The sequence below is a fragment of the Acomys russatus genome, chromosome 28, assembly GCF_903995435.1.
Source record: "Acomys russatus chromosome 28, mAcoRus1.1, whole genome shotgun sequence".
Classification (NCBI taxonomy): Eukaryota; Metazoa; Chordata; class Mammalia; order Rodentia; family Muridae; genus Acomys; species Acomys russatus.
Window position 1 is genome coordinate 9,161,891 of NC_067164.1, and position 23,695 is coordinate 9,185,585.

The 23,695-nt window shown below is 36.2% G+C and overlaps 1 protein-coding gene across 1 annotated transcript in view; it reads left to right on the forward strand.

Moving 5' to 3' along the window:
- Window positions 1–23,028, forward strand: part of Adgrl3 (adhesion G protein-coupled receptor L3) — a 438,014-nt gene extending 414,986 nt beyond the window's left edge. The window contains exons 23-24 of the mRNA XM_051170906.1: window positions 19,505–19,522; window positions 21,426–23,028. Of these exons, the coding sequence (XP_051026863.1) occupies window positions 19,505–19,522; window positions 21,426–22,225 (818 nt within the window). The 3' untranslated portion in view covers window positions 22,226–23,028. The remainder of the gene's footprint in view (window positions 1–19,504; window positions 19,523–21,425) is intronic.
- Window positions 23,029–23,695: the final 667 nt, after the last annotated feature.

The following is a 23,695-nucleotide window of genomic DNA, read 5'->3' on the forward strand; positions in this document are numbered from 1 at the left end:
GCTATGGCTATTCTCAACCATAGCTCCTTCCAAGGTTATATGCAAATAAATCAATTTCATCCTCACTCCTGTGTGCTGGCACTACTGGGAAGGTAGCTGAGGTGTCTTTCCACTCTACCTCCTCCTCATCTTTGCTCAGGAAATCTTATCTTGAACAATTATAAGATAATATGATTAACAGCAACTGAAAATAGAGTTAATCCAAATCTCCCTTCTATATCTAAATAGAAATAAAGTTCCTGAAATTAGGTTTTATTATGTTTTTGTTTTTGTTAGCTCAAGCATCATAATGACATTTAGTTTTACTTTTATTTCATTAATGAAACTGAGGTCAGACATTTTTGTTTAAAATCAAGGTTTGCACCCAATATGTTGGGTGCCTCAACCTTAATCCTAGTCTGTAGCAATTTCAAAAACATACTTCTGCTGAATTAGGGGGGAAAAGACTTTTTTTCCTTCCGGTGAAAGGGCTTGGCTAGCGTCATAGCCTTATATTTCTTCCTTACTTCCCTACCTCTATTTTTCACATCATGATGCAATGTTACATTTGAAGACCTGACCAGAAAGGCTCTAGTTATGTAGACCATATTGAATTGTTTCATGCTGGAAGAATGATATTTACATACGTAGCATCTATTTATCAGTGCAGATAGATTCTCACTTCACGGTTCAGAGTTACATCAATCTGCATAAACATTCTTCATGCATGTATGTCGTCAGTAAAGTTGTGATGGCCTGTGACAATCTATTTATTTCCGTAGATTTGTAAGAGCATAGCTAGCTAACTTTAAAAGCTGGCCTAACCTGCTAGAAGCATGTCTGGTGAAATGGGGAAAGAAGGCCACCAGGGAGACATTTGCGAATACTGGCTTGACTCCGTAGCCTCACAGAGTAGTTCTAAGAATTACACAATTTAATTCAGTGACTTCTGGCAAAGGGCTTAGTCTTTCAGAGTCCTTGGAATAAGGACCTAAATGGAATAAAAACTGCTTCTTGCCAGTGTCTCAAGGAACCAGACATTAAAATTCCCTGTTCACTGCTCAGCAATTTCTTTCCCTTTTATTATCCAGAAAAAAAAAAAGGTGGGATGAATGAATTGGTACCCTAAATGCCAAGTAAAAGAAATACTGATAATTTAACATAACATGATGCTAGCTTGAAGATTGCCCAAAAAAAAAAAAAAAAAAAGGAAGGAAGGAGGGAAGGAAGGAAGGAAGGAAGAAAGGTAAGTTAATAAAGCTGAATTGTCCCTTCTAAATTAGAAAAACGTAAGTTATATCAATGTATTCCTGTTTCCCATCTTGACTTGAAGCTATATTTTAATATCAACCAAATAAAGATAAAGTATTTCTTCCTTCCTTATATCATGATATAAGCAAGCACTGTCTCCTGTTTACTTCCAAACCCCATCCTACCCTCCAGCAGCCTAGAGAACACTAGTTCAATTCAGACAGCCCCGCTAAATAACCGCTGGGTAGAGAGAGCAGGGATGTGACTAGACCCGTTTTAGCGCATGTCTTCTCAGAGCCCCTGTTGTCTTTCTCAGGAGGATGGTCAGTGAAGCAGAAGCAACTTCACAATAAATCACCTGCTGCCTCATTAATATTCAGGCTTCTAAACATATTTTGTTTTTATGTTCTTAAAGCAAATGCAAATGAACAAATGTAAGGGGCGTTTGACTGCGATTAATGATTTATATAAACTAAAGTTACTAGGGTAAAACAGCACAAGCATTCAGTGCACTTTATTAATATCAGTAAATATGATTTGATTCATGTGCATAAAAGAAGTGATATTGCCCCCAAAGCCTTGCTGTTCTGAAGGATTATAAAATCACTCACTGTAAATATTAACCAGCTCCTAATATAATCTGACATCTACATCTGAAGTTTGCAAAACGATTTAATAATCTGCTTATGGTGGTAGCATGGCTTTATAAATCAGAACAGCAGGCTTACCATACGTTTTGTTATGAGCAAGCATTATCAGGAGCAAATGAGTACCCTGGGGCATACATAACTCAGCCCTTCCACTCTTACATTTATTCTTGCATCTTTGTCATTTCTATTACTACTGTAGAGTGAGGATTTCTGTGTCAATTTCTTCCTTTGTATCTGTCATCAATAAAAACCTAAAGAAGTGCAGTAAGATAAAGAATTCTCTGTTACAGATCAGGTTTAATAACCAAGTGCAGCATAAGAACTGATTTTAAAGGCCAGAAACTGACTCAGATAGAGAAGTCATGGTACTAATATGATTCCTAACTCAAGGAAGCCGGATGCATTCCGAATGAATGCCCTATCCACTGGCAAAAGGAAACACATTGCATATCTGTTTCAGCCAGTCAGGAGCAAAGCTATTTGTTTAAACGTCTTGGCAGAAGTAAGGGAGAAAGTGCTTCTGAGCAATTACTGGGCAGTCCCCTCCTCCCTGCTTTCCCCTCTACCCTGTGATAAAGTTCCATCATATAATCGAGGCTTATAGAAAGATGCTCATTAGTGAGCACGAATATATGTGTTGTTATGTTTACTTAAAGCTTTCATAGATCCCTTTACAAACAGCCTTCTCTCTTAAAGGCTAATCAACTCACTGCTCTCCTGGAGTAAAATCAGGCTACAGTGAGATACCTTGGTAAATTGTTAATGTAAATGCTACACAGCCCTTTTATTTATTTTTGAAATCTTACTGCATTTAATATAATTTTCTAAGGGTATAATATGGGGGTTGTTTGTTTTTGGCATTATCTTTCTTAGACCTGTGTGGCATGAGCAACATGGGAAAAGGTGGCATTCTTCTTTTTCTGTAAAGGAGACAGTGCTAGCATCTGAAGTTCTAGCGTTTGATTGTTGTGGGGGAGCAGCCAAGAGCAATGGACACTTACGTTGGCTCATGGTTTCAGTGGTTGCCATTTAAAATGAACTGGCTCCGTTTATTTCAAACCCAAGACAGACCTCAGCAGTATGGAAAGGCAAGTAAAGGGGAAGGCTGCTCACTTCACGGCACTTAGAAATAAGGGAAACAGCCAAAAGTCAGGGAAGAACATGACCCTTGCCATCTGCTTCCTTCCATTGGCCTCTGCCTACCACGATCACAATAAATACATGTTATGTTTTCAAGAATGTATTTCTTTCTCACTCTCTTTTTTTTTTTTTTTTTTTTTAAGGTTTTACGAGACAGGATTTCTCTGTGTAACAATCCTGGATGTCCTGGACTCACTTTTGTAGATCAGGCTGGCCTTGAACTCACAGCGATCCATTTGCCTCTGCCTCCAAGCCTAGCCTTCAAGAATGTATTTCCAAATAACCTTTATTTTTAATCACCTAATATGAGAACTAGACATAATTTTGAAGTAAAAATGAATTAGTTCTATGACATCACAAATTAATATGTGAAGGGTGACCTATGATAAGGAAAACCACTTACTAGAAAAAAATATAAATTGTAATAAATATAATTGTAACATATCCGATTAAAATAGCATTGACTAAATTGTAAGTAAAGGCTTACACTTCACCAGCTCAGTCTAACTTTTGGTATACCAAAGACATATTTGATAGATGCTCTGATGATTTTCATTATGCTTTCTCTATAATTCATTCTAATAATGTAGTTACTATTTTATGCAAGTTACCTAGTACTATAGAAGAGACTATACAAACCCCAGATGAAGTAAGAGTTGGTTTTGTTAATCTATCTAATTGTTCATCTTCCCCACACCCTGTGCCTTCCTTGTATTATCCCACCCCTGTGTTCATGTCACATGTGTCCCTTTGGCCTTCACCTTCAACAACTCTTTCTTTCCCTCGTGGTGTCTTCCTTAGTTTGGTAACCTATGTTTACACTGACACATGCATAGCCCTACACCAAAAACCAGGATCCACGTACAATAGAGAACATTGTTTTTTTCAGACATATGTTTTATGTATTGCTTTCAGTTTGATATTTCAAGTTTTGTTCAGAATGAGCCTATTGAAGGTAATTTTATTAACTTACTGAATATTTAATAAATCAAAAGTAGGTAGTGAATTATACTAATTGCTTTATATTTTCGACTTTGGTAACTATTTTATATTCCCAAGCAGTCATACTTTCATTGGTTCAAAAGTTTTATTTGGCAAAAGTGAACAAACATAAAATTTAAAGTTAATCTTTGAGAATAACTACATACCATTTTCAGATTATTAAGAATTTGATGATCATGAAATGAATTGGTTAGTTATCTTTGAATGCTGTAATCACATATGTTTTTGTAGTAAGATATTTTTATGAAAAAGGAACATAGGCTTGCTGCTATTTTCTGTGGTTAAGAAAACTCAGTCTGTTATCTTCAGCCTCGGTATGTTTTTCTTTTTCACACATTTAGCCCTAAGTGGCAGGGAAACAGAACATGTAAACACTTTCTCTGACCACATAACACGAGGTTTAGGAGTGAATGGCGGGCTGGGCATGGGAGGACACATCTGTTCTCTCATCAATGCGGTGTCCAAGAGTAGAGAGTTATGAGTAGCAGTCTGGACTATGAAGTGACACACCATTTCAGAAGTAACAAAATTAACTGAACCCAAACAAAAAAGAAACATAGGTCTATCACATCTAAGAGCAGCTGATGCTTTCTTTGTTGTGAAAATGTTTCATTGAGGATCCTGAGTTACCACTGTTTGCTTGAGTCACCAGACTCTGTGCTGTAGTTTTTTTTTTCCATTAATTTTGAAAACTAAACTATCACTAGATATCTAATACAACTTTTCCTTCATTAGCAACATGTGCACTGTGCTGCATCTGATAACATGGAGCAAACAGCAAATGAAAATGCAACTGAATTTTAAAATCTTTACAAGAAAGCATAGGCTGTCTTATAATTAAAACAATGTAAAACAAAATACACAAGTAAGACAATAAAAAGAAGACATAAGTAATGTATATAAAAGAAGCTAGTGCTCAGATTACGAAAGGCATAGCCACACACCAATAAATCAAGTTCAATAATTCAGAAACAAAATAAAAAATACCAAAACCAAAACAAACAAACAAACAAAAAAATCCAAGCAGTTTCGGAGAACAAAGCCTATGGTCAGTAGCATGTCTAGCCATGTGGATTACAGAGGAGTGTAGTGACAGGAGGTAACAAAATGTAAGTCTGACATTACGAAGTCTCAGTGAAAAGTTGACAACCTGTGCTGCCCCGGAGGATGTGAGCTGATAAGAACACATATGACAACATTCTAGAGATGTTTTCTCATGTAGAAATAATGCACACATTGACCCTTGAACCTGACTTCTAAGTATTGGTTACAGAAAACCTCACTCATCTGGACATAAACCAATTAAGACAAACTGAAAGGGCTGAGACATGTTCCCACCCAAAGCTATGAATTGCAATATTAAAGAAGAGACTACAGCTCAGCATACAGAGTCCTTCATTTTATATTGAACTAACAATCAGCCATTCTGTACTTGAGAGGAAATGTGTCATTGAAATCCATCTTAATAGAATCCCAGCGAATGAATTAGCTATTAAAAGAAGCCAAAGTATCTCCAAACCATTTGAATGAAATTTAATAGGCAGGTTGATTAAAATTTAATAGCAAACTTGTTGGCTATTAAAAGTGCACAGTGTGATAAATCAAGATGTCAGGTCTTCATTGTATGATATTAGAAAAAAAATGACAAGTGAGCTCTTGACTTTCAACAAAATATTGCTTCTTTGACACTTTGTAACTTCATTCATTATTTGACATAGAACATTAAAAATATGAATTTATTTTCTGAGTTATTATACAAAATTTTGAGGAAGCCAAATTGCATTAGGATTTTTTAAATAAATGACTTCATCTTGTACATGTGAGAGTACCTATTCCATATTCTAACGCTGTAAAGTTGTAATAGATACTGGAGATGTTGTCTTCTTGTAGGTGAAAGAAAAGGGTACAAATATTACTTTCTTACTGAGAAAAAGTGATGGAGAGGAAACAAAACATTTAAAATAGTCTTTTAATTGCTTCTCTGTGGTTTTAGAAGGGTCCTTGTTAAAAAAAAAAACCTATTCTCATGTTACTAGCCCACTTTATATAGCTTGATATAAAATAATCGAATATTATGAAAACTATGTGGGAGAATATTACTGAACTACTAGAAGGATCAAAGTAAAATTCTCTTGAAACCTTTTTTGGTTAGAAGGGATCCTTAAAATGCCTTTAAAAGAAAACCACAGCTTTAAATATCTACAAGTGAGCCTAACAATGTCATATGTGACCTTGAATCCAAAAACTATATATTCAAGCAAGATAGCATGACAAAGGACAGCATGGAGGCCTGAGGTAAAGAAAGGAATTATCATGGTAAAACTTATTAGGATAAACAAAGTAGTGTCATCCTCTCTGTAAATAATAAGAGGCTGAACAGTGAGCCTTATTGTTCTGTGGTTCCTAAGGAAGACTTGTATTCTCTTATTTTATTGAATCATTAATACTTTAAATTGTAAAATTTTGGGCCACCTAAGCTTGGTGATCAGATGAGAATATAAGCATGGTATATGCAAGGCACAGCGCAGAGTAGCAATCAAGTTATTTTAAGAGCTTATCCTTGTACTTTTGTTAGCTTTCTGTCAAGAAGAAATGCTGTTTGAAATACTTCTCCGAATGATAAAATAGACATTCAGGTGAGATGCGGACTTTCATCCTGCCTCAGATCTGTTTCCTCTTTCACGATTTGAAAGCACCCTGGTCTGTCTTAGATTTCCAGTCGCTGTTCTAATCACCACACTGAACTGACACAGGTTACACCTGCCATCCAGGTGCCTTGATAGCAGAATGCACACTCCATTGCCAGAAGGAAAGAGGTGGCATGCTTCGTGGGGAAGCTCCCTATTGAAATGATGACACGGATTGCTATTCTTCCATTTGCGAGTCACTCTTTCAAAAGCCATTGTTACAAGTCTCACTCTTGAGGCATCCATAAAGAAAAAAAAATAATAAAGGGCCTTTTACAAATGACTATCTTTTCCAGGACTTTAGGTCCTCTGTCTCTCAATAACCATAAAAGCAGCTTCTCTGTGTTGTTCAACATAGAACATGGAAATCCTGTTCGCCCGCCATCTTTCTTGAGTCAGAAATAAAAGGCTGAGGGACTTCCTGATAGCTAGGCATGGGTTGAGATTCAGTCATACATCCTTTTCATATTTTACTACACAGCTAAATCTCATTTCTGCAGCAGATAATACATGTATGCAGATTTCAGATTAAGAAATGGACATTTTTACATAGCTACTTCATTTTTAGCCTAATTTAGCTTTTATTTTTCCTTTGAATTGTGTCAGCTAATTTGGTTTTGTTTATTTGGGGAGGGCATTGTTGTCACTATCAAAAATTAGCATTTGAAAAACATTTTATCACTACAACTAATTCTATAATAGTTTATTTCTGCATGAACAATTTCAGTAGCAGAACAAGTGTATCCAGTATTTTTGTTAGAAGCAAACAAGAAAATACGATCAGCAATTGGCTAATGAGCACATTTTAAAATGTATTTCAAATGGGTACTAGAGAGATGATTTGGTGAATAAGGGCATTTTCTGATCTTGCAGAGGACCTGGTTTTGGTTCCTGGCACCCATGTGGTGGCCCACAAATACCTACAAATCTAGATCTAGGGAGTCTGATGGCCTTTTCTGGCTTCTCCAGGAACCAAGTATGAATGTGATGCTCATATGATTGCATATTTCCATGCAGAGAAACACTCATACACATAAAATAAAAATAAATCATTCTTTAAAAAAACATTCAGAAATGACTTCACTATTCCTTGACAGAATCAGTCTTGCAACTTTGTTCATTAGTTAAGCAGAAGGTGTTTTCATTTGTTTGTTTTACTGAGCTCTCCATACTTGGTACACAGCATTGAAGGTAACGTCTGCATTTAGTTTCCCTGGAAATTACATTCCTGTGTAAAAAAAAAGGTACAACTGAAACCTTTTTCACATAGTTAGCTATCTCTCGTATCCCCACAAAGACCAACTTACTTGTGTCTCCAAACTAACTAACCGGTAAGCTTAACTTTTCAGCTAAAAAACAGTGGCAGATGGTCTGTAAACACTGAGCTTCTTGGACGTCTTCTGCGATTTCACAGCTGCTCAAAGGGAAGTTTACAAATCAGAAGTCAGTTCCAGGAAAGAGGAAGAGACAAGGTAGACAGATTCCTGGAGAACAGTTTCAGAATTCAAAGTGACCTCCATCATTTTGAGGAAACAGCCAGAAGCAAACAGTACAGGCTGCCTCACAGAGTACTGCAGTGCCGGGCAGCCCTAAAGGAAAGATAGAAGAACCTCTGAACACAAAAGATGGAAGCAAGGTGACAGGTTCTGGACAGGGTTTTAGCTAAAAGATTCAAGCATTGGTAACAAGCTGAGCTTCGTTTTCATGTCTGCTTCTCTCTGCATAGTCAGTGCCACTGCTCAAAAGTCAAATGGCCCATGCCTGTGTGAGTGCAGGCTGGAGGAATGGGGTACCTCATACTTCTTTAAGAGATGCTGATTAAAAATTAGGGCCTAGTGAGGTTGCTCTAACCGCCACATAGCTTTGAAAAGGTGATTTCTTACATCGGATTTATCCAGAGAATTGTGACAGTTTGATTACTAACATTTCCCATCTCTTCTGTGGTAACACATCCCCCGAGTGACCTCTGTCGTTAGGCTGTTTGTCAAATAGCAGGTCATCATGTGCTATTACCCACTCTTGCTCCTACCTCGGAAGCCCTCACTTGAAGTACTGCTCAACACTTGTATAACTAGCGCTGGCTTCAAAGGCTGCATGAGCTATAAAAGGCCAAGGACACTAAAAAAGAAAACTACATTTTACATAGTAAATCTTTTTATTTTATCAGGGAAAAAAAGGCTCCTTATACCCAGAATAAAGAGTAATATATAGTTTTGTCCCAGAGTATTAAATTATTTTCATAATTATAAAGAATATGTGAATCCCCTATGATGGCTGCATGCTGTTCCTTATGAGGTGTGATCAGTAACTGACTCTGACATGCTCCAAAGCTTGAGGAAGTTTTCTCAAAAGTCAGATGGCCGAGACTGAGGTCTGTTTTATTCAGTGCATACTTTTCATTACGTACAAGGATTTCAGCCATTGTGGCCAGCCTTTCCTCATCAGTAGGACGCGAGTAAAAAGTAAGCATAAGAAATAAAATGAAAATCAACTTTAGAACTCAGCTTGTCTTCCTATATTCATAGTCACGGTGTTTGAAGTGCTTTGAAAATATACTCCAAAATCAAATTAAATCAAACCAAATACTGGGAGTATTGAAATGGAATGTTATTATGGAAAAGACACAATCAGAAGGATTATCTGTTAACACTTTAATAGCGTCACTAGAACACATTCCAAAAGTGTTTCTTTTCCAATTGTTATGATTTTCTACCTATATTCTGGGGTTGCTTGTAAAAATGAACAATAATTTAAAAAATCTAAAGTATTGAGCCATCAGCTTCTCATTTGTACAGAATTCTTTCAAACTTGTTTATTATATATTGTTTAGTACTTATATTTTTAGCTAGGTTTTTTTTTTTTTTTTTTTTTTGAGACTCAGTTTTTCTGTGTAGCCTAGGCTCTCTTGGACCTCTCTGTGGACCACCGTGCTCTTGAATTCCCAAGATCTGCCTGCCTCTGCCTCTCTAGTGCTAAAGAATAAAGGCGTGTGCCACCACCACCATGTCTTATATTAATATTGAAAATATTTGTATTTTATAAGATAAAGAAATAGTTGAAGTTTTATTTATTTGTGCCATATGTGCAGTGTGTATGTGTGTGTGTGTATGTGTGTGTGTGTGTAAGAAGCTGGCTAGAGCAAATGGTTATCAGATGTCTTCCTCTTTATTTTCCATCTTTTTTGAGGAAGGGGAATGGGTGTGTACAAAAATATAGTGATTTTTTACAGCATTTATTATTTAAGGTTTTAAATTAAAATATAATTATATCACTTCCTTTTTCTTTTCTCCCTCCAGTCCTTCTTATATATGTTGCCTTGTTAACCCTCGAATTCTTTTTTCTATTTCTTTGTTATAATATATCCATATATATTTATATATGTTCTTAAATGTATAACTACACCCCATTGAGTCGATTTAATATTAAATGTATGTATATGATTTCAGGGATGGTCTTAAGAGTGGGTTTTGCAATGATAGCAGAGCTTACTGGTTTAGCAGAAAAACCAGTAAGCTGCAGAGAAAACGTCTTGTTCCCTTTCCCTACTATGAATCCATGTACTCACCAGCGCATGTGGTTACTGTCAAGCTCATATCCTTATATCTTCATGGCTAGCGCTTTATCAACTGAACCATCTCCAAGCTCACATTTTACATCTTAAGTCCAAGAAAGCAAATAAATAGAGCATGTGAAACTTCTCCCCTGAGTTTGTTTTCCAATTAATTCCTATTACAGAATGTGTGGTAATTAAGGGAAGAACAAATTCTGGAATAAAATAAAAACCTTACTTTTTAAAATATCTGTAGGAATATAAATATTTTTTAGTATTTTCCGATTTTAAGGCTTGACCTTAGTTCCAGTTATATGTTTCATTTTCATTTAAATACTTACTTATAGCAATCATAAATGGTGTTTGATTTAGAACACCAACGTTCTGTAATATACATTATTTACATATGATTTGTTTTTTTAATGTTTTACAGAGTAAATAAATCTGTGTCAAACAATCATAAACATTCTATAAACAATGCCTGAACTTTAGGATCTTTCATTTTTTCCTAAAGTCAATATAATAAATTATTTTTAACTTTAAAGAATTAATGCCTGATATTTGTAAATATTCATTGAAAAGTAACATCCTTACAGACCTATCTTGTGACCAATAGCAGGTCTAACATTGCACAGTGAAGGAGGACTTAAATGAATATTCAGTATAACTTCTGCCAGCAAATTCTGAGTTCTTACCTGTGAAGCATTTTGTTGAGTTCTATGCAAATTCCACATAGGACATATAGAAGACAAATGATGACTTATTTACTGAAAGACATGATATTTTTCTCATTAGTGCACTGACAGGCTACATGGTGCTTGAATTTTTTTTTTTTAATTTATTCTTGTTACATCTCAATGTTTATCCCATCCCTTGTATCCTCCCATTCCTCCCCCCCCCCCATTTTCCCATTATTCCCCTCCCCTATGACTGTTCCTGAGGGGGATTACGTCCCCCTATATATTCTCATAGAGTATCAAGTCTCTTCTTGGCTACTTGCTGTCCTTCCTCTGAGTGCCACCAGGTCTCCCCCTCCAGGGGACATGGTCAAATGTGAGGCACCAGAGTACGTGAGAAAGTCATATCACACTCTCCACTCAACTGTGGAGAATATTCTGACCATTGGCTAGATCTGGGAAGGGGTTTAAAGTTTACCTCCTGTATTGTCCTTGGCTGGTGCCTTAGTTTGAGCGGGAACCCTGGGCCCAAATCTGCCTATCATATTGTTCTACTTGTAGATTTCTAGGACACTCTGGATCCTTTTATTTTGGTGCTTGAATTTTTTTAGTTCCTCACTAACGTGGTTAAAATATTTGGCAGTTGATCAACATCTTACCAGACAAAGATTTATGACTCAAAAAAAAAAAAAAAAAAAAAACACAAAAAACAAAAAACAAACAAACAAAAAACATTAACACTGTTATTGCCTAATTTCCCCTTGTAGATTTCTAAAATATTTCCTGTGAGTGGAAAAAAGTTTTGTGTAGCTAACATTATCTAGTTTACTTTTATTATGAGGTCATTATAGATCTGTGTGTGCTTATTTAAAACAGTGTGACACTATCATGTATTCCAGTGTCTTGTGAAACTGAGTCTATCAACTAGGATATTGAGCTGTGTAACACTCCACCAATCTTATTCAGATTTCATCAGCTTTACTTGAGCTAACTGGGTTTGTATGTTTATTTATTAAGGGCAGTTTCACCCTAATGATGTCATGCGTCCATTTTCATATTTCTGTCACTGCAGTATATCATTTTGTGACCATGTCCATTTACCTACCACCATTTCTCCTTAGCATCCCTTCATTTGTTTTCCTTTTACATGCTTTTCCATTTAATATGTATGTATATGCAGTCTATATAAATGGAATTACATAGTGTGTAAATTTGGGGTTTGGCATTTGTCTCCTGATATAATCTTTAGTGACTTGGCTAGTTTTTAAAGTGTACCACGGTTGTTGTTTGTATGTTTGTTTTTGATTGCTTAGTAGTCTTCCGTAGTAAGATATATGATGCTGTTTGACTATCTTATCCATCAGTTGAAAGAAATGAAAGCACTTTCCTGTTTTGGACTATTAGAAACACAGCTGTTGTGACGTCTCCTGAACAAATTATAGCCTGAACATAAATTTCAATTACTTTGGAATCAGTGTCCTACAATGCAGTTGCTGGACGACATGGTGACTTTTCCGTTCAAGCGACACCACATGCTGGCGAGGATGTGGGGAGAGAGGAACACTCCTTCATTGCTGGTGGGAATGCAAACTAGTACAGCCACTTTGGAAATCTATCTGGTGCTATCTCAGAAAAATGGGAATAGGGCTTCCTCAAGACCCAGCTATTCCACTCCTTGGAATATACCCAGAAGATGCTCCAGCACACAACAAGAAAATTTGCTCAACCATGTTCATAGCAGCCTTATTCATAATAGCCAGAACATGGAAACAGCCTAAGTGTCCCTCAGTAGAAGAGTGGATAAAGAAACTGTGGTACATATACACTATGGAATACTACTCAGCTATTAAAAACAAGGAATTCCCGAAATTTGTGGATAAATGGATTGAGCTAGAAATGATCATAATGAGTGAGTTAACCCAGAAGCAGAAAGAATCAAATGGTATATACTCACTTATATCTGCATACTAGCCCAAGGGGCATGTCCCACGAAAGCCTTCACTTACCAGGAAACTGGGACAGAGGGGAAGGCATCCTATTGGGACTCTAAATGAGAGACGCATGGGAGAACAGCAAAATAAAAGGATCCAGAGGGTCCTAGAAATCTACAAGTAGAACAATATGATAGGCAGATTTGGGCCCAGGGGTCCCGCTCAAACTAAGGCACCAGCCAAGGACAATACAGGAGGTAAACTTTAAACCCCTTCCCAGATCTAGCCAATGGTCAGAATATTCTCCACAGTTGAGTGGAGAGTGTGATACGACTTTCTCACATACTCTGGTGCCTCACATTTGACCATGTCCCCTGGAGGGGGAGACCTGGTGGCACTCAGAGGAAGGACAGCAAGTAGCCAAGAAGAGACTTGATACCCTATGAGAATATATAGGGGGACGTAATCCCCCTCAGGAACAGTCATAGGGGAGGGGAATAATGGGAAAATGGGGGGGGGGGAGGAATGGGAGGATACAAGGGATGGGATAAACATTGAGATGTAACAAGAATAAATTAATAAAAAAAAAAAAAAAAAAAGAAACCGCCAAACTGTGTCCTAGAGTAACTGTTATTTAACATCCCCACCAGTGACATGTGGTCGATCAGGCTTCTCTGCTTGCTTGCCCGGCAGTCACTGCTGTAGCCATTTATATTCTATACATAGGAAGTTATCTGGTTGTGATTTTAAGCTGTTTCCTATGGATAATCACAGTTCTTTTGTGAGCTTTCTTATCACTTGGGTATCTTTTCTATGAAAAGTCTGTTTGCAATTACCTACCTGTTTCCAACTGGATTTTGTTTGCTTTTTGATATTGACTTTTTGCTTTTTAACAAGGACTTCCGAAAAACTTTTTTTATGGTTTAAGATCAATATTGAATGACAAGTTCTCATAGACTTATGACAAATGTTCTTCCAATCTATAGCTTGTATTTAAATTACATATCCCTGCACTAAGCCTGCCTTCTGATAAGATTTGTGTTTTTGTTTCCTCACTCACGTTATGCTCTTCATCTGACATGAATTACAATCAACATATCATTTTCATATATGGCCTAAGTATATTTAATGTAGTTATTTTTCTTACCTTTTACATATAGTTCATTGTTTTTGTAGGCAACAGGTTGTCACAGTTGTGCTAATATGCTGGACACTAAAAGTATCTGTTTGCAAACATATAAAACCTGTTACTTTAGTAGACCAAAGTTTGAACAGCTAGTTGGAAAATGGAAAATATGTGTTGTATATGTGTGAGTGTGTGTTGCTTAATACCACAAAGTTGATACTTTACTTAAAGCTAACAACCATAAACTTTTCATTATATTTGTTAGGTCACCAGATTAGTATGCTTATTGTAGTATGGTAATGAAATTTTGTACTTTATTTTATTTCAATTTTAATTGTCTTCATAGAATTTTAAGAAATATCCAATTCTTCTGTGTGTCAACAACTGCTCTCCAAATGAGTGTTCAATCATATTTGTTGCATTTTATTCTTTTTTTTAACTTTTGTGAAAAAAAGAAAAATATTCAATGGTTTCTGTGAATGAGGGAATGTCTTTGTTTAACTTTAGCTTTCTTTCCGCATTTTAACTTTTTCTTTTTCTGGCTTTAGCTTTGTGTTTTGTTTGTATGGATGGCAAGATTTAATTTATTTTCTTTAATTTTGGTTTCACTTTTTACCAAGCATGAGAATATATTCTTGCATACATCTTGGGAAAGAGAGCACCCTCAATGTGGCTTAACCAGTACTGTAAATTCTTTCTTTCCCACCTACTCAAATATGTGCATCGTTCAAATGTATGTGCCAGTGGCATATTTTTTTGGTCTATTTAGCTGCCTGCCTGTAATCAGGACTATGTCAACTGTTGTCATTCTAAATGTTTCCTTTCTTTTTTTCAAGCACATTTGCCTGATTGACCTTTTTTTTTTTTCTTCTCTGTCTTTCTATGGGGCTGCTCCAGGAGCCATGGCTAACCATCTTATAAGCAATGCTCTGCTTCGTCCGCATGGTACTAACAATCCCTATAATACATTGCTTGGGGAACCGGCGGTCTGTAACAACCCTTCTGTCAGCATGTACAACGCACAAGGTGTGCTGGAGTTTATCTTAATTTTCTCAAGTGAGAGTCCCACTTTATGTAGCTTTTATGGGCACATTCTGTTTGCTTTTCTCCTGCCTTTTCTTTGTTTTGGAAGCAGACACACAGAGTCCTTTACATCCTGTCCCTCTCGGGGCTTTTATTTCCATTTTCCTTAGGCTTCCTTAGTAAGAAGTAAGATCCCTTCTGATAAGCAAATGCCCGATTCATCAGTATGTGTTTGTTTTCCTGTGCTGTTATGAAATGTATTGTGGTCTGTCAGTACTTCCCTGTTATTCATTTATTTCTGTATTAAATACCTGTGTACTTATTGTGAGGCCCAGGAATATTTGTCTAAGGTAAGTAAGATAAAGGAAGACTTGATTCGGTGGTCTTAATGTTATAAGATTGAAGAAATAAATCTTCCTTTGCCGTATCATGAAGTTCACTCTAGGCACAGGGCATTAGTATTGATGAAAGCATTAGATTAACTCCAGGGATATGTACACTGACCTAAAGCATGAGAACAGCAGGCTGGAAGGCAGCAGCCACCTCACTTCTCCTTCAGTTCCCACAAGGCCTATAGGAGTTGGTCCAGGAAAGCCACATAATTTCGTTTTATACCATGGTTTCCTGTGAATATGTTTTTGTTTTGTTTTGTTTTGTTTTGTTTTGTTTTGTTTTGTTTTGTGCACTGTCTTGCTTGAAAAGTATGCAAAAATCCTCACTCAAAATATAATGAGCATGCATCTCTTTAAAACTCTGATAGCATAAGCTTGGCTTTTACCTTTTATGAGCAAAGCTATTTGTTATGGCAACAAAGCATTTTTAAGTATACTTTTTCTGTGTACATAAAAGGACCACAAAAATTACTCAAGTTGAACAAGATCTAAATTCTACCTAGTATTCCATTTATTTAAAATAATGCTGCCCTGAAAATCCACCAAGATAGAGGTCTCTTTGGTTCCTTTCAACTGAACGTGATTGGTTAGCTATCGATTTCTGTTATACTCTGGTGGTTTATTTGTTAGCATTTTGTTTTGTCTGAGGTAAAGGATCAGTGGTGTGATTGTGTAAACGGGTGCCCCATTCTAAAATGGGCTGCTCACTGCTGTGTGCCAGCAGCATCTCACACCATCTGAGCTTGCCCACATGGCTCCTTCCCAGATGCAAGGAATTATCTGGAAACTACTTTTAAAGTACCAAAGTTAGCCAATAAATGATGACTTTAAGATGTTTATAAATAAGTAATTGAGCAAACTTTCAGTCCCATCAAGTTTCTTAAAGACTGGCATGTCTAAGATTCCCAGACTTTGAGAATCAAAAAAAGAGGCAGAGTATGAAGTCCTTGTTTGCTGATGTCCAGAAGGCTCAATTATCCTTCTCACAGTGGCCTCCAGGCCCCAGGATCCCATATATTGATCGCTGAGATGCTCAGCCTGTTCCTCATATGTGTGTATATCGCCCTGGGTATGCCACTCTGGTTAGTCTGGAATACAGAAGAGCTCTGTGCTCTGTTTTCATTTGGTGATCCTTTTAATATTAAAGGCAAACAATGTGTTTTCCTTTTTCATTCCATTTCCCTAATCAAACAGAGCTATCAAGGTGAGACAGTTTCTGGGCCCTTTTCTAGCCTCTGTACACTGTCTCTTGTTTCTCAGGGTTCCTATTCTATTGTGATGCTCTAGGAATCGTGTCCTGCATAGAACGCAAGACATGCTTTGGCAGAACAGTCTGGTAGAAAAAAAAAAGACATTTTATTTTGTTCTTCCTTATTCTCCATAGGCCAAGTAATAAGTAAATATGTCATTATAAACTATTTAAAACATGCTGGGATATCAGCACATTTAAAATGATGTTAAGTGACTCTTTATAACACATTTGCTAATTAAGTGTACTCAATATTATTACATTTACACAAGATGTTGGCAATTGTTTTAAATACTAATTTAAATTATATTTGTTTTGCTTTTTGTATATAATTTATAATTGCTTATAGAAGGAAAAACTAACAATTATTAATTGAAATGTTTTTCCTAACTCAATATTTACCTTTCTGTCTTCATCCAAAAATCAAGGAGTTTTTAAAGTATGGAATGCATGTAAAAATGATTAAATTAGTGAGGTCCAGTGAGAAACCTCTACTTGTAATCTCAGCACTCAAGTTTAAAGTCATCCTGGGTTACATTCCCAGACAGAATGCATATAACATAAAAAAAAAAATCAAAATAATTACAATTTGAAATTTAAAATAATCCATATGCACATGGTGTTATCTCTATGTAATTCTAGACATTGTTATATAAAATTATCAATAAACAAACAAAGACCTTATCTAGATGAGTTTGTCTTTTATTTTAATAAATACTACTGACTTCTTTTTTAAAAAAAAACCCTTAGGTAATTTTTTTGTTTTAAAAGTCAGAGTTGAAGTGTGTACCGTATTTATGTTACAATTCTCTTTTCAAGACATAAAGGAACTATTGTAGAGCTTGAAGTACGTTTTGAAAAACTAGCCAAAAATAAATCTCGGTGATTGTTATATTGTTGCTAATCTTACGCTTTCAGATGAATGCACTTATGTATTTACTGGCAAGGTAAAATCATTCAGGAAATATAGGTTGCTCGGTATGTACTGGAGTGGTTCATATTGAACTGCCACTTGATTTTGTCCTGTGGATCCTCTAATTCAGCTGTGCCAATGCTAGTCAGGCATTGATGCATTCAGATTGAAAGTACTCATTCTTGTTTGCAAATGCTTTTACTTAAAATTTGTAAAAAATGTGTTTACAGTGTTACCGAAGTATATAGAGTTAGAAATAAAAATGAAGATACACATTTGTTATACTGAATATAGAGACTATGTATATAAATATTTTAAATCCCACATATCGTATTTCTAGACCTTTTTTTTTTTTCTTGTCAGTATGAGAAATTCAAGTTTTTATAAAGATAAAGACCTGTTAAAAGAACATTATATAAAGAGAAAGTCACGGTTTTACTAAAAGAAATGTACTTTTCAAAGCAATTGAATTCAAATCCAAACCTTTAAAAGAAAGACCTAAACTCAAAAGGCAGGGTACAGTGAAGAACGCATTATATATTGTAGGAATGCACCGTTGTATAGAGTATAAATTAATATTTCCCTGTGGCTTTCAGACTCTGTGGCAGAGATTACAGCAGTGCTGGGGGAAGGCTAGGGCCCTCTTTCTCATTCTCCCTCTTCTGAATTAACAGTGTGACACCAGGTCAAGGCCAGGCTCTTTTGATTTTAGCTCCCTCATTTGATGAAACATTTGGATCTGTTGGTAAACAGTTTGGCTGTTTATTTTGAATTCTCCTTCTACAACCAATTCAAAGTTTTCGCTAGGATTTCCTCTCCCTTTTGAAATGTGACACATCTCTTTTTTAAGATGTAAATCAACACTTAAAATATAAAACTACCCCTTTAGTGAGGGAATGTAACCAAAGCATCCGTATATGAAAATATCAACTCATAAATTCGTGCAGTTTGTAAACATCAACAATATATTTGGGTCAAAAAAAAAAAATAAGACTCATTGAATTACAAGCCTTCTGAAGTGATATGACCCAGTAATTTCCTGGGTTTTTATATTTGGATATTTTAAACATCCCATAAACAAAACAGCAAGAAAAACTGCTCATCTCTGATTACAGATAGATTTTTCCTAGAAAAAGAAAACATTCCTTGGGATTGTCTTTATAGATCATCTACTCTTAAAATATTGTAAGTATGATGATGCCACAAATGATGCCACAACCTAAAGCAAACTTCCTATTGAAGATCCAAGCTATTCTCCTATATACTTTGAGGCAGAGTAATAAATGGGTTTAATATTTTCCCTGTCGTTAAACACCTTCTTAATGTGAGCCTAATAAACGACAGGCTTCATCCTTTCGTTTTAAACAGCACAGCATCTGTCGAGCCTCAGTGGAGGAAAACCACCCCTCGTACAGGGAAAGCAAAGAATTACAAGTCACCAAATAGCGCAGTTATGAAAACTCCAACTCCAGTGCTCTTTCTGTGTTTTTTCATTTTTAATTGCGCTAATAATTTCTAAAAGTATATGGCGTTCCTTAAGAGCTTGTATTTTCTCACTTCGCCTACTGATCATATCAAACTTCGGCGGTAGAAATAGTCGTGGCTCACCCTGTTTTTACTCTCTGGTTTGTGTGACAATTTGAAGTGTGATAAAAGTATATGAGAAATTTGTGAGCTATAGAAAAATGTATTAAGTCCTCACTGTGGTGGTGTGTGTTAAAGGGGGAGCTCTTATTTTCTGACTAACATTTCAGTATTTGAATTATGATACACCTTGTAACACAGACTCGTGAATTTGGGGGGGCAGTGGAAATGATTTCCTGTGACTCTTTTTTCTGCATATCATCAATTTGCTTTTTGACTCATGTTTCTCTTACTGTCGCTGTAAGCTTACTTGTTGTTTTTTCTTTCCTTTTCTTCATGCTGTCGTTTAGAGCCCTACAGAGAGACAAGTATGGGAGTAAAGCTAAACATTGCATATCAAATGTAATTTTTTTCAGTTCACTTTTATTGCATCACATATAGATGATGTAGTTATTAAAAACAGTTCATCTCACAATTTCAAAACTAAAAACAAATAATAAACCTATGGATCAACGTCTATAAATATATGCTAATAGAGATTAGACGCTTTTGTTGTCTGATTCTTTTATTCTGTCACATAATCAACATGGTTGTTAAGTCTCATGTAGTGTTTGTGTGAGTTAAATTGTTTTTAAATTAAATTAAGCTTTTTTTTTTTTTTTTTTTTTGCAAAGTAACCCATAAGCTTTTGATTTTTATTAGTGCATTCCATCATTAAAAATGTGTCCCATTGCAACATGCCCGCCTTATTTCCTATGGCTGTTTTAAGCCCAATACCAAATGCATTGACAAGAAAAAATTTAAAAAGAAAACATGCTTCAATGCTTCAGCAACACCATCATAACCATTAAGCATATCATACCAGCCTCTGCAATCACCTGTCAAATGCAGCCCTTTAAAAAAGCATTTCCTTTTTTTTTTTTCTTCTTAACATTGTGAATTTGTGTACAAGACATTTTATGACATGAAAATAAATCGCTTCAACCTCTGTCTGTGGTGGGTGTTTACTCATATATTTTATTAATTGCTATTTTGCAAAAGTATCATACTTGAATGTACAGTATTCAAAATTCCATATAAAATTGGCATATATGTGACATGTCTTTTGAACTGTCATTAAACTGGGTTTTCATCAACATAACTCCATCACAGATACAGAATGAGTGTTATATTTTCACAATTTAAAGTATACTAAGAGGTTGAAGAAAATTCTTCAAAAAGAGTTTTTGGAAATATCCTTTCTTATCACCAACACTGGTTAAATGTGTAGGGTCTTTTTTTCTTTTATGGAGGTGCTCAGGGTGGTTTATGAAACTATTATAGATTCTTGCACTACATATTCAAGGCACTGCAAAAGCCTTGACGTTTGTGGTTAAATTTATTTTTCTGAAGCTGTTTGTTACCAGAATAAATGTTTATCTTCTTTAAAAACTAAATTTTAATATGTCCCAAGTCACCAGTCATTATAAGATACCTTAAAAATAATATTGTGTATTTAGGAATCGAACCCTGTGCTGTCACACATTCTTATGTAGTATTTTTCAGTGACCCTAAACAACTGTTGGGTTAAGATATAGCAATAACTAAAGTGATGATAGCAGAAAAAAAATCCAAACACTTTTGAAAGCATGTATAAATTATCTTAATGTGCCATTTATTTGACTGGGCATTATTTCATGACTTGCAAATTTATCATAATCCTTTTGTGGTTTTGTACGCAACAATTATTTTAATCATCCTAAATTATATTTACATATCCAATTACCAAATGTTGCTTCTCTTAGTTTTGAACTACATATCCAAAGTGCCACACATGATTACGTTACAGTTTTTCCAGAGATATGTAAAGTTAGAGATGATGTCAGTGACTTTGAAGTGTATAAATTGAAAGCAATGAATGACTATATGAAAAATCATTTTAATTTGGCAGTTACAACTAAGTATATTTCATTTATCAGATTCTGTTTATGTGAAATTGGAAATTAATAATGTATAGTTTTCTTTAAAATTTATCTTGAATACTGCTTTTCTAATTATAACATTTGTTACTTTTTAATTAAATATATACATGCTAACATGTATAAATTTAAGAGTGTTTTTGTTACTTTCCATTTTATAATTAAGATGCTAGCAATTTATACATGTTTTAGAGTCCATGAATGTTCCTACTTTTGTGTTTGTGTGTGTGTACGCGTGTGTGTGTGCGCGCGTGTGTGTGTATTCAGTGGCTCATTGGATATAAATGTCATAGTGTCTTGTAATCTTTTTCAGAGGGGCTTCTGAACAATGCCAGGGATACAAGTGTCATGGATACTCTACCACTGAATGGTAACCATGGCAACAGTTACAGCATTGCTGGCGGCGAATACTTGAGCAACTGTGTGCAAATTATAGACCGTGGCTATAACCACAACGAGACTGCCCTAGAGAAAAAGATCCTAAAGGAACTCACTTCCAACTATATCCCTTCATACCTGAACAACCACGAGCGCTCCAGTGAACAGAACAGGAATATGATGAACAAACTGGTGAACAACTTAGGCAGTGGGAGTGAAGATGACGCCATAGTCCTGGATGACGCAGCGTCCTTTAACCACGAGGAGAGTCTGGGCCTGGAACTCATTCACGAGGAATCTGATGCTCCCTTGCTACCCCCGAGGGTTTACTCCGCGGAGAACCACCAGCCACATCACTACAGCAGGAGGCGGCTCCCCCAGGACCACAGCGAGAGCTTCTTCCCTTTGCTAACCGACGAGCACACAGAAGACCTGCAGTCACCGCACAGGGACTCTCTGTACACCAGCATGCCGGCCCTGGCTGGCGTGCCAGCTGCAGACAGCGTGACCACCAGCACCCAGACCGAAGCCGCAGTGGCCAAGGGTGGTGACATCGAAGATGTTTACTACAAAAGCATGCCAAACCTGGGCTCCAGAAACCATGTGCACCCGCTGCACGCCTACTACCAGCTGGGGCGCGGCAGCAGCGACGGATTCATAGTTCCTCCCAACAAAGATGGAGCCTCTCCGGAGGGGTCTTCCAAAGGACCCGCGCACTTGGTCACTAGTCTATAGAAGATGACACGGAGATGGCAACCAACAAGACTGCTAACACCTAGTAGACCATTCCGAGTTGAAAATGAGCAGTGGTCATCGTGTGTACTCTTGACATCTGATGCTGTTCTCAAAAGAGAGACTTTTTTTTTTTTTTTAACTTGAATTTTTAGGTCAGCCCAGGGGATAAAGCTAACTGCTGAGATCTTCCTGTGCCCCATTCTTTCCTGTCCTTTTCCCACAGATGGAGACTTCATTATGTTAATGAACGAGATTAGAAGAAAATGGCGCTCATTGTGGCCTTGTTGAATTATGTTGTGTTTGTTTAACATCTCTGATGCTCTGTTACTAGAATCACGAGGACCTGATTTTTTTTTTAAAAGGCCAGAACAATTGTTTGAAGTCAGTAACAATGCTGCATCTGGATTGGAGTGCTGCCCAGCCGTAGAAGCAGAGCAGAACTATATCTCGCACGTAGCGGTTCACGGTCACTCCCAATCTGAGTTCACCACAGCGGGAAGAGCTGTGAAAAACAAAAGCAAAACAACAAAATTAAAAATCTGAAAGAGGGGAATTCTAGAATTATATGCTAAATGCATATTTTATGATTTGCTGTATTAACTGATGATAAAACTAATGGCAGAAAAAAAATTGAACAATTTCTATGTAATGTACAGATACTAGCATTGCGCATATAGTCTGCTTTCTGTTCCTCCAGAATTTGAGTCCTGTTAATGTAGTGAAAGAAGAAATTTTCTTTTTCTTTTGTGCTAGTCTTGCAAGTTTGTCTACCAGTAAAAGAGCAAAGCTTCCTTTCTTGTTTTCTTTCTTTTCATTTTTTTCCTTTTGTTCCCTCTCCCCCGACTTTTTTTCCTTTAAAAAATCACCTGGCAAAAAAATAATAAATAAATGAAACTATCACTTTATAAGAATCATTTTCTAGTAATGCAAACAAATTATTTTTTAACAAAAAATAAAACAAAATAAAGAAAATTAGACTTCCTTCCCTCACTATATATCTGTATCCAGCCCGAGTATTTCCAACATCATTTTGCAAATTAGAGCAGGACAATTTTTATGTTTTCAGGGCACATCTGTTGTAATGCAAAGCATATTTGGCAAGCAGTTCATCACCAAGGCAGTAGCTATGATTCTAGAAGCTAAGAGGTGTCTATAGAGCCAGAGGGGCTCCTGCATGTGAAAAGCGTTAACATAGGCGTTAAAGTGCTGACTGCGACTGCGCAGTCAACCCCCATGCGGGCACCTGCACTACCAATTGTTAGAGGAGATTCACTCCCTCATAGTGAAAGGTCAAATTATTTTTAAGTGATTTTTTTAAAAGTTTTCTGTTAACAGGAAAAATTTATTTATTTGACAGGATTTTAAGTAATGTAGGAATACAAATGGTAAATTAGCAGCACATATAATTTTTTTTAAATTTATGATCCATTTTGTATGGTCTCAAGTTGGATGACCTCATTACTAATATTT